Raw genomic sequence first — 12736 nt, forward strand, 5'->3', positions numbered from 1 at the left:
AAAACCGAGGATTGTCCTCCTGTACCTTTGGGCTTTGAGGTTAACATGCCTAATCCTAGTTTCTTATCCTGGAATTCAGCTGTCAATTTATTGGTAAGTGGTAATGTCATGGTTATTCACATCACTGTGTCAGCTGAGATTCTGTCAAGCTTCACCATACTTATATGCAGGAAATTATGCAACTTAGGGTGGATGATATTTTTGCTGATGTTTTAAGAATTAACTAATCGAAAATGTAAAGTTATCTTAAAAAGGCATTCTGTTTTTAAGATTTGAATAAAAAATGAGGTCTTTCATTTTGGTACACGTGAAATATCTTTGTGCATATAGAATCGTACGTTAAAGGCAGCTGTGTAAAATATCTGTACTTGTAAAAGGTATAACAGATGTTACACTGGAGTCTCTTTTCCTTGATTCATTCTTTTATACATTTTCTATTAAGAGCACTTTATGGCATGTATATGTAAACATAATTGAATAAGGAAAAAATGAAGCTGGATCTTTTATCTCTTTCATTGCAATCCAGAGAAGGAAACGTCACCTAAGGATCTTGGCTATTAAGTCCAAAGGAAAGGCAGTCAGTGTGAAAGCACTTCTGCCGAATAGCATACCAAGAAACAGCCATCTCTATTCTGTTCCTTGTTTCACCTTGATTAACTGCATGAATCACAGGTCAAGTAATTTTACAACCTGCTTTTTACTGGGATTGAGCCACAGTTATGCCTCATATAAGTGGGAATTTCACATTTGCTGCATCTCAGAAGTCAATCCCTCTGCCTTCAATGGTCCCAGTTTCCACAGGTTCTGACAGTAGTGACTGTCAGTTTCATAGGGCTGGTTCATGTTGTTCATTGATATCCATGGTGTCTCCTGATACCTGTAAGTTAAAAGGAAGTAGATTGTTGAGCTTAGCATCTTATTTTCATCTGCTGTAGGAGTGGAATGGCAGCCTCATTTGAAATGCAGTTTGGCTGACTCCACTTATTGACTGCTAAATTAATTTTAGTAACTGCAGAACATTTCACTGAAGGCTTCCTACCTCTGTTCCTGCTGAATACCAAAAATACAGACCTGAGAATCTTGAATGGTAATAGCAACATAGTTTTTCAAGCTGCTAGATACTAGAAAAAAATAACGCCATTTTGTAAAGAAACTAGTTACATATCTCTCTTATTGACATCCATGGGAGCTATGGATCACTGGCAGGGACTTCCATTTAGATATCTAGCTTCATATACTCAAAAGCTGGAAAATTTGTCATATATGCATCAGCAAGTTCAGGTTTTACCCATTTGGAAGATTATGCCATTTACACTCCTCTGTACAATATGTAAAGCTGTAGGAGTCATTTCGTAGGCTATTCTGTTGTGAGTGACTAGTACACACTTCAAAGAGCCTTTTAGTTCTTCCTTGGTAAAGTAACTCCGTGTCAGAAAGTGAGGAAATAATGTATTCGATATGGTTTGTTCAATTTTCAGGTAGAGCAAACAGACGTTAAAGGTACTTGCCAGAAGGAACACTGTTGGATGTGGGAGCCTGAGAGCCTGTAGGGCAAGGCACACGGGTTTTCAAAACCGTAACATGTTTACTTCTGTGGGTTATTACTGTTCTAATATTAGTCTGTGTCTTCTGTTAAATCATGTATAGAGCTGTTTTATGGGATCGTTGTTCCACAGGCTGCCTGAAGTTAGGGACCAGTTTGGAAAAAAAAAAAAAATGATACTAGGCAATTTTATGAGCATATGAATCAAATGTAACTTTTGGATCTAACAGAGCTAAATTATTTACAGAAGTGAATTAACTGTAGCTCTTTTCTCCCAACTCAGTTCACATCAATGGTGTGGGGGTTTTATTTAATTTGCCAAGAGGTAGAAGACTCAATGCATATGCTTCACTGTAATTTCTGTCAACAGAAACCAAATCAGAAATATCTTTTTGCACAGAGAGAGATCTCTACTTGCTCTGCCTAAATGGAGGAACAAAAACATAGGCCAGTGCTTTGTGTGGTAACGTGCATATTTGGTTTTGAACATTCAAGACATCATGAACAGAAAATTTTATCTCAGTCCTTTTTTCTCTCCTTCTTTCTTCCACTTTCCCGCCCCTTGCTGGATGGTAAATGTAAATTAGAAAAGATGTATAAAATAAATAACTTCAATAATTCCCTGTTGAATATATAGTTCTCCTAATCAATGGTGTGTAATCTCATTCGAGTCAATTATGCTTTGTGGGGTGAATGCCTTCCAACCACATTTTGATGACAGTAGGTACTTGAATTTTCTGTGGCGCTTTATGGTTTCTGCTTGTCATGATAGATGTACCATTTTGTCAATATTTAATCAAGAAACAATTAAACTTCATGAAAACATTCAGGACTCCATTCTTGGCTGGTAAAAATCCTCTCTAGTGAATGCTGTCAATCCATCCTGATGCACACCAGCTACATATAGAACCGTGAAAGTTTAATCTACTCCAAAGTTAACCAAATGTCCATCATGTCACACTGCAATTGATACAGTACACATTTTTTTATAATGAGGACTAGCACAGAAGTAGTTGACATGCATTTCATATATTCTTACTAGTAATATCTACTAGCATTATTCTTACTAGTATTGCATATTCTTACTAGTATTATCTTACTAGTACAATTACTAGTATTATATTAAAATACTTGTAAATAATGAAAACACTAGAATTGGTGGTGGTTGTAGGCAGGAAGTAGAATGTAAAGCCTCAAAAGTAGGTATTTTTATGCAAAACCACACATAATAACATACTTAATTTTTTTTTTTACTTATTTCTTTCAGGTAGCTAATCAGGTTGTTCAGGCTCTACTTACTCAAAAGGTAAGTTGTGATTTGGGTATTGTGGTGTAACTTAGAGTTTGCACATGTTCGTTGCTCATTTGAAAGATACATATATATTTATGTAGCATACATTTTTTAAACTGTGCACACATTTAGTTACCAAGGCTGCCACATATCAGGCCCAAAGTCAAGATTCTGTAATCCAAGAGAAATGAAAACCCATGAATCTGGAGATTTTTAAGGCTTGATTCTATGTAACACATATTCAATTTTTATTGTTTACCTAAGTATTGACACAAAAGTATCTGAAAATCCTTCCTCCAGATGCTGATTTTTGCAATGCCTATCCCTAATGAGTTGTGTTGCTCCCACAGTCCATTCCTGTGGAATGTGAAACAGATGAATTACTGTGCATGTCAATAGCTGGCACACTTACATTCACTCACTTTCCTGGTGTGAGCCTGTGCCTCTCTGAGGAAAAGACAAGGCTCCTCATATGAAATGGCCTTCAGCTACTCAACTTATGGGCTAGGGACCCCCAATAAAGAATGTGTATTTTATCTTTAAAAACCTTTTATTGTCCTCCTGATCCATTCTCCTGGGTAAGCAAGGTAAGTACTTCAAAGGCAAAATTCTTGTAGGGTCATAACAAACCCAGCAGAATGAAAAGATTCACTATGACTTCTATGATGGTCTGTTCTGGATTGAGTCATGTCTGAAGTTTCAGTTAAAGATGATTCCATGATTTCATTTTGTTGAAGGGGAAAAGGGGGAAAGACAAACAAAATATAAAGACCTGTAATAATAAGCTATGAACACTTCAATATTCATGAAATGATCTTTTGTGAGATCTCGACCACTTGATGAATGTGGCATTATTAAAATACTTCAGATCATTTAGTTTTAAAAAGATGATTCTGAAAGAGACATAAACGCAGTCTTTTAATGCAGACAGTGCAAAGCAGAATATAAACTGTTTTGTCTACACTTAATGACAGGACAAGTAATAATGTTTTTAAAATGCAGCAAGAAACACCAAGTTAAAATAATCAAAAATCTCTGCCATAAGCGCAAAAGCTTTCTAGATGCAAATAGTTTTTGAAGACGCTCCAAAGACTCCCTCATGGACATCATTCAGTCCAGCAGAATGTTATTCAGAATGCCTCCTGTAAAGGGATGTCCCTGAGGGGGACAGTGGGGCAGGCAGGATGTGGAGCCCCAGGGTCAGGCCTGGAGGCAGTGGTCAGGGTCAGGTCTGTGTTTCTTGGGCAGATCCATGGGGAGGAGAGAGGTTCCAGCGAAGCCGAGCCAGGGAGTCAGGATGCAGCTCAGGATCAAGGAAGCAGGAGGCTGGGTACAGATATAGCTGCAGGGTGGCTGCTGCACAGCTCAGATGTGGGCAAAATGACCTTTAATGCTGCCAAATAGACTCCTAAAAGTGGGGAATGTGCCCTGACAGGGGGATAGACAAACATCTGCACCCAGAACCATCTACACCTAAGTGAACTGTAAATAGGTGCAGAAAGTTTCATTTGACCTCCCACTCAGGGGGAAGGCTGGATACCCTTCTCAGCTCCCTCTTGGGCAGATTTTTTGAGAATCAATTTTATGACATCTTGTACAGATTAAAAGATGTGCAGGGAGACGTTCTGACCTCATTACGTCTGCTCTGGGGTATCCTGTCCTGAAGACAGAGATGTTCAGGTCACCTGTAGGTGCATGATGAAAGACTCTGGAGGGTACCGTTGCCCATTACGTAGATAACACATTCCTGTGACCCGAGTTGGCATCAGGAATACAGAAGTAATAATATTCCCTAAATCTGTTCACCCAACAGCTGTGATCACAGAACAGCCACACAGTTGTTACCACAGGTTGGGGTTGAAAGTGTCATTGTTCAATCCCATGGTTTTTAGATGCACAACAAAGCCTTTTACTCTGGAAGAGGGATATGGCCTTACAGCAGTTGGAAGTGTTGCAGCTTGGAGGTAGTTTGTGCAAGCCACAACATCCAGGGTAGCTTGCACTGTTGCTGCCTGTACTGTGTTACTCTGTGTACACATACGTGCATGGTCTGTGCATCATTGGAGAACTGCAGAGTCTGCAGAGCTATTGCTGTGACAGCTTTTACAAATATATCTTAAGCCATTTTTTAAAAAAATCTCAAATCTGTTTTTCAATGCACTTTCAATGGAAACTGAGTTATTTTCTCATGTTAATATACCCAAAAGCCTCATACACATTTTGTATTATAAAACCATATTTGATGAAATATTTACCAGAGGGTTAATCTCAATATATTAATCTCTAGTTTGGGAATATTATGATTGTTTTCCCAATGAAGAGAGGAGCTTCTTGATTCCCTTTGCAAAGGTGTCAGACATTTTGATGACTACATACTTTCTCAGTAATGAACTCTCCCAAACCCATAGGAACCGAGGAGTTCATATGGATACCATAAAACCAGATTTGAATACATTTAATAAAGTGATTTACTTAGGGTTGATGGGGTTTAACAGCTGCTTACCTATTACTGAGTAATAACAGGTAATTTAATATCCATAGAAAGAGGAAAGAGGGTACTCTTCTAAATGCTAATGAATATTAACTGTTATAGTGCTCCTGACACCATTCATACAAGTCCTTTTATAAGAAAAGACAGGAACACAATAGCATAAAATGAAGAGGAAATTGCACTCCTCACACCAGTCCCAAAAAGGTAGATATCAGAACCCAAATAGTAACTAGTAAACAGATAAATCCACTGTCATGCAGCTGAGCAGTAAGACAGAGCCAGTCATGCCACAGAGAGATAACACACCTCTGGGGCATAGCAAGACATGGAGAAAAGCTGAGAGCTTTCAGAAAACGGAGAAGAGTGATTTTGTACAGTAGTGCACACTGTATAGGCTTTGCTATGAGTTTGAAATTGTCCCTCAAGGACTGATTTTTGCTTAATTTAAATACATGCTGTAATGTAAGGAATACAGCACTGTGCACTTGCCAGTATGTGAAAGACTGTGATTCCGCTGAGGGAATCCGGTGACACGAATTGAGTGAGCAAAGCTTGAGTGATTTAACAATGTCACCGAATCCTTGAAATGGAATTACAGTCTTCAATGTTCACTTTTCAGATATATAATTCATTACAATACATATAGAATTTCTCTAACATGACAGACTTTTTTTTAACTGAGATTATGGATAAACTGTATTAACTTGAGATTTGTACTGAATTAGCCACACAGCAAAATTTCACAGATTTTGTGTAGCAAAATTCTGTAGATTTTCTACCACTTATAGAATATTTTACTTCTAAAAAATTTAGGAAGTCAGAAAAACAACAAAATTATTTGAGGCAAACCTGTATGTTATGATATTTACTGAAAACATCCATTCTTTCTCATTCCACCCAAAGGCTTCTCATATAGCATGAGGTGATTGGAGTGCTGAGAACCGTATATTTATTTATATTTTTCCATGTAAGACCTGTATTAACAGTTTGAAATTTGAGTTACACCACTTAATGAAATAGTTTTGTGATCTGTGTATCTACTTTTGCATATTACTCTCTTCCATAGGACTGTATTCAGGAGAATACTTTTTTACTCAGGGCTCTGTATGAAAGTTATTTCTTCTTCATTTTCATCAATCAAATAAAAAGTGAATTAAGTATTAATTAAAACAGAAAGAAGCATGTTCAGAGTAAGAGCAGTGTTTTTGTGGACCCTCTAATGAGGGCATTGGATCCCATTTTGGAGAAGAGTGAGTCTCATTCAAACTGAAGAGATAGAGCAAGACGAGGGATGCTTGGATATTACTATAGTGAAACCACAGGAATACCTTAAACATTTGGGAGATTGCTATCTTAATAGCTAGTCGTTTTGCCCACAGGAGAGGAATAATAGGCTTCAGACATGTGATAGCTTTATTAATTGGTAATTTTAGGACTTCCAACTTTCTAAACTCAGACTTTATTTTAACAGAATACTGCTATCTTTATGTGCCTCATTTCTCCTCTGGGCTCTGTGTGGCATTACCATTGGAGGGTTTATAGCATCTGGGTGGGTAATCTACTACCTTATATTTGACTTTTTACAGAAATTCTAAAGTTTGAACCATAAATCATCCAGTTTTAAAACTGTAACATAGGAAGGTTTAGAGCAGAGGCCTTGCTAGGATTTAAATTTTTTCTACATTGTTAGTTTCTGTGAATCATTTTTCCCTTTCAGAGCACTTAATAATTTTGAAATGTTAAGCATTGTAACAGTTGTAACAGCCAAGGCTGAATTTTAAAGTCTCTTATTTATAAAAGATAGATAATGACGGTTCTTGATGCTTGCAATCTCTGTTCCTAATAGAGATTGCCATGTGTAAGACCAGGGATAAGTGGTCTCACTGATAGAAATCAAAGCTTTAGGGCTTCACAAAACATCAAACTCAAGATTTTTTTTGGGTTGTGTTGGAAGGCTCTAGCAATTTCAGTTGAATAGCCACTTGACAGCCACCTAAAACAAATGTTGTGAAACTATCAAGAGAAAATAACTTCTTGTGGTATTGTCATAAAATCTGATTCTTATGGATAAAAAGATGTTTACAATTTTCTGGAAGTCTCAAGATGAGCATAGTTTATTGTGTGTTCACCTCTTTTAACCTCAGTGCTGGTTACAGCGGAGACTAAAGCAACTGTAGGCAAGAATTTAAGCTGCATCTGATCACAATTTCCTCCTCTGATTTGTTATCTCATAAAGCCAGGTCATTGTGTTGTTAATGGTATTGACAGGACAGCATATGGGGATCCAGAGGCCTGTTTCTCCACCCTCATATGGTGGAAAGTAATAGGAGCTAGGCAATACCACAGGGCAGCAAATGTCCTAAATTTAAAGGAATATGGGGAAGTATTTTGGAGATGTAAATAAAAAAAAAAAAACAAAACAAAACCAACAAACCCTAGATACAGCTGCAGCTTATTATTTTTAAATGTAACCTTTTTTAGGAGACTGCTTTTCCTGGTTTATGAATCCCTTACACTTCAAAATGGACAGCTGTACAGATTATGCTGAAAAGCATAGTGTCAGATTCTTTTTCTCTCCAAAATCCTCTCTCTGAAAGAATCCTTTATTCTTTCAAATGGCCAGGAAAAGCAGCTTTTACATTGAAGATAGATAGATTTTCTATATCTGAAAACCATTAATGGCTTTAATGGTTTTGCAGTTCACCTCTGCTTCTAATGGTTAATTTTAAGGGTTTTTCATAGAATCCCAGAAGTACTTGTATTGGAAAGATACATCGAGTATCTTTAAGATCATCGAGTCCAACTATTAATCCAGCACTGCCAAACCCAACACTAAACCATGTCCCCAAGTGCCATACCTACAGGGTTTTTAAACACCTCCAGGTCTTGTGACTCCACCACTCCCCTGGGCAGCCTGTTCCAATGCTTGACAACCCTTTCCATTAAGAAATTTTTCCAAATATCCAATCTGAGCCTCCCCTGGTGCAGCTAGAGACCATTTTCTCTTGTCCTATCAGTTGCTATCTGGGCAAAGAGACTGACCCCCACCTGGCCACAACTTTGTTTTAGGGAGTTGTAGAGAGTGAAAGGTCCCCTCTGAGCCTCCTTTTCTCCAGGCTAAACATCTCCAGCTCCCTCAGCTGCTCCTTATAGGACTCGTGCTCCAGACCCTTCACCAACTCCATTGCCCTTCTCTGGACTCCCTCTAGCCCTCCAATGTCTTTCATGTTGTGAGGGGCCCAGAACTGAACACAAGACTTGAGGTGTGGCCTCACCAGTGCTGAGTTCAGGGAGACAATCACTGCCCTGGTCCTGCTGGCCACACTATTTTTCATACAAGCCAGGATGCCATTGGCCTTCTCAGTCACCTGGGCACACACTGGCTCATGTTCAACTGCTGTCACCAGCACTCCCAGGTTCTTTCTGCTTTCCAGCTCTTCTTCCCCTAGTTACAGTGGGGGAAGTTACAGACCATCCACAACAGCCACAGCAATGGTTTGGTTAGTCCCAAAAAAGGAAGGAGGGGATCAGACTTCAGAATAGTACCTTGAAGACACAGTACCACTTTGAACTTCTACCTGATTTGCTATAGATTATACTTTTTCCTTAGCTTAATGCTTATTACAATAGTCATATATTCATTGCTTTTTGCTTTGTGTCAGCTGCAAAACGAAACACATTGCTAGCAAAGTCACTTTTATCCTAACAGAAAACTCCAAAAGAAGGTGACAATTAATTACTGTATGTCACTACAAGATTTTTTTGATGTTATCCTGGATGATCAAACAACTAGAGAAAATGAAGTAGTACATTTCTGATTTATACTATTTTGAAAGTTGTATGTTTATTTCTTCTTAGCATCTGACATTACTTAGAGCTTTTTAAGTGCTTCTGTTACCTGCTTTCTAATTTTCCTGTTTTCCCTTGTGCTGCAGGGTTTGAGGGAGGAATGTATAAAGCTGAAAATGAGAGTTTTTGATTTGGAACAACAGAATCGAACATTAAGTGTGCTTTTCCAGCAGAAAGTCAAACCAGCTTCTGACCTCCTCCTTCAGGTAGGAAATGGCCTTTGCAGAAAACAGGCTATGAGCTTTATATTTCTTGCAATTATAAAATACTTTTCTTCCTTTTAAGGTTAGTTCAATAAATGGGAAATGACAGTTGATAGATTTAATGTATTAGAAGAATATCCATTATCTATAATCTGATCCCATTGAAATTGAAACTGTGTGCCAGTGAACTGCGACTAGATATTGTGTGCAGATCTGGAGAGAGGAGCACACCTGCAGAGTAACTTACTTTTTTTGGTGCTTCTTCACTATGATAAATGGAATTATATGGGTTCATTATCCCTCTGCAGGGGAGAAGCTCGGATTCCTTAACATTCTGCTTGATGGTGAACAGTGTAATTTCCTGTGAGAAGACAGCCCATTTATTTAACTTTTGCCATATGTGATACTGTTCTGGTTTCGGCTTACTTGCGAGTGCTTAAGAACATCTTCATAGGCTTGGAGTGATTTTTTTTTGCCAGTGCTTTATGGGAGTATATAGCTGAGAAACCAAGTGACCTATCTCCCACTCATTTGCCATTCTGGAATACTAAGAGATGTTTCAGTATCCCTTTTCATTTGGCAAAGTCCATTATTGTGAGTGAATCCATCACTTTATCACCCGTTTTTAGAAGTAGAATTGCTTTGCAGAAGTTCCAACAGATCTGACTATGAGCTGGGAGAACAGCACATTAGGACTAATTAAACCTTTGCTGGTCATGTCAGCTACATAAGTGATATTAAATGTGCATCTTACTTAAATCCTTGCTGCTCTGCATCTGTATCTCAAAGTAAAATTTGGCCCTTGCACTGTTGTTCAACAGCTGAGGTCTGCTAACTCTCATCAGGCTTGTCTGTTTATTTAGGAAACGTGGTCTTCTCACAGCTGCTGTGAAAGGCAAGGGAATCCCCATGGTGAGGGCAAATAGTCGTAATTACTGTGGAATTCTAAAACACAGGCAGGGTGGTACCAGGTCACCATCACAGGGATCTGGATTCTTGAGTTATCCTCAGGTTCTTGTTCTGTCTCTTGATTTTTTGTTGATTTAGTTATTGCTAGGTCAGGACCTTCTCTCTTCTAATTTCTTGTCCCTTGCACCCTGATTTATTTCACTGTTCGTCCTTCACAGACCCCTGTATAGAGGACTGATTTATGTTTATGCATTCACAGTTTCTGACCCATCCACCACAGCATGGATCCTTATTGCTCACTTCTGCTTTTGACAGTCACATCCCCTGCTCCTTCTTCCTGGTTTAGGGTGGTTCTTTTCTTTCTTTTTTTCCTTTCTTTTTTTTCCCTTTCTTTTTTCCTTTTTTTTCCCTTTCCTTCTTTCTTTCCTTTTTTTTTCTTTCTTTCTTTGTTTTTCTTTCTTTCTGTCTGCCTTCCTTCCTTCCTTCCTTCCTTCCTTCCTTCCTTTCTTCTTTTTCTATCTTTCTTTTTCCAAAGTGTCTAACTCTAGTCTGTGTTAGTTTGGGGTTAGAGTGCACAGAAGTCATACTCTGTACATTGATCATTACATATATGGCTCCTATTCCCAATTCCTTGTATGGCAATAATAAAGCCAGGTTATTCTAGGAATGTTATGGAAGTGTTAGCTAGCATCTGAAAAGTGGGATCAGTGTTTGACTTCAGTTCTTTGAAATCAGATTGTGTGACAGGTGTGAAATAAGTTGAAAGAGATGAAGTTGCACCAGGTAGAAGAAAGAACCAAATGAAAAACAGGTTTTCCTGAGGGATTCAAGCTATTTTACATCATTATTCTTGCACATATTGGCAGGAACTAATGTGTATAGGTTCCCCTCCCCCTGCTTTTCACTTGATTTATCTTTATTGTCTGAGGACAAAAGGGAATTAAGTTCATTTGCAAAGTCCTGGTCTTCCTGAAGCAAAATTTGCTGTTGAGTTCTTACTGTTGCTATCAACAGGTTTTACCCCCCCTGGGGAAAAAAAAAGCAGAGAACAAGTTACAGTGTACATCAGAAAAAGAAGAACTTCTGTTAATACATTTCATATGTCCTTTTTTTTACCAAAAAAATACCCCGGTAAATTTGTGAGTTTCCAGAAATATAATTATCCTCTAAATGTACTTCAGACTCGAATAATGGTGTGAAGTCTGTGATCTTGAAGTCTGAAATCTGAAGCATATCTGAAGAAGGGTGTTTTCTTAGGACTGAAATTAAACAAATACTGTTGTGTGCTTGCATAGAATTAAAGCACAATTTGGATTATGTCTTCTTGGAAATGCACATAGAGCTCAGTTTTAGAGCAGTAGGTAAATATTGGTTTCAGTGTGTAACTCTACAGGAAAGTTCTAAATATGTGCTTAAGGACATTCCTGTTAAATCATGACCCCAATCAAAGTGAATGGGCAAATACTGCTAACTAGGGGCAGGGGGCAGGTGGTGTTTTCACCTTTCCTGTACATTCTTATACAATACAGTTCAATTTTATTTAATGCTGATCTCATCCCAGGAGTAGTCACACTTAGTACAACTAGAAATTTTGAAGAATGCCATAGTAGAGGACAGAATCTAAAATAAGTAGTATTAGTTACTTTTTCTGCATATCAGCTTCTGTGATTTGGTTGTATATTACCATCCAATTATTCTGTATTTGACATTAGAAGACTTTTGTATTACAAAGTAAACTTATTTTTAAACCATAAACATTTTGACTTCTCAGATTTCAACAGAAATATAGATTTCTTTTTTAAAAAATTAGAATATATTTCATCATTACCTTAGGTTTTTTGTATGGTTGATTGCAGAGCAAATAATACATGTTTCGTGTGTCTTAGAAATTAGATCGTTCGCAATTTTTTCAATGAAATAATTGATACCAGTGTTTTAAATTTGACCAGAGAGTAATGGCCCCCATGCCATACCAATTGCACTGGTTTTGTTTTCATCATACTTCTCACACAGTTCAAAAAAACCCTGATTTTGCTACCAATTAAAAAAAAAATTCATGTAATATGGTTTTCATGGCTGCCTCAGGAATCCTGCACCATAAAAATGATATTAAAAGTATTACATTTTCATGCATTTACAAGAAGTGTAAGTACTTATGAAGTTGAAGGTCCTAATAGTATTTTTAAAGCAATATGTATTGAGGCATGTGATGGTGTGTATTGCCATGTAAATCCTTTTCTGCCAGAAATTTTGGTGTGCTTACTGCTTGTAGGGAGTGACACAGATCACTCCTGTCATGAAAAGATAAGTAATGCAGTCTCTGCTGCAAAATGTAAGGAGGAGAAAGAGGTAACTTAGGGGTTTTTTTTCACCTCTGATACTGTAGACAGTTTTAAGAGCTACCCTGTCTTTCTGGGAACATTCTTTCTAGCTGAAATGTGTGATTTACA

General features: G+C 37.8%; 1 protein-coding gene across 1 annotated transcript in view; it reads left to right on the forward strand.

The window, feature by feature from the left end:
- The window catches only part of NCKAP5 (NCK associated protein 5), a 369416-nt gene that overhangs the window by 272190 nt on the left and 84490 nt on the right, over positions 1-12736 (forward strand). The window contains exons 9-10 of the mRNA XM_018072435.3: positions 2811-2849; positions 9261-9380. Coding sequence (XP_017927924.1) covers positions 2811-2849; positions 9261-9380 — 159 coding nt within the window. The remainder of the gene's footprint in view (positions 1-2810; positions 2850-9260; positions 9381-12736) is intronic.

Source organism: Manacus vitellinus, unplaced genomic scaffold (genome assembly GCF_001715985.3).
Source record: "Manacus vitellinus isolate BGI_N305 unplaced genomic scaffold, ASM171598v3 scaffold_22_pilon, whole genome shotgun sequence".
Taxonomy (NCBI): Eukaryota; Metazoa; Chordata; class Aves; order Passeriformes; family Pipridae; genus Manacus; species Manacus vitellinus.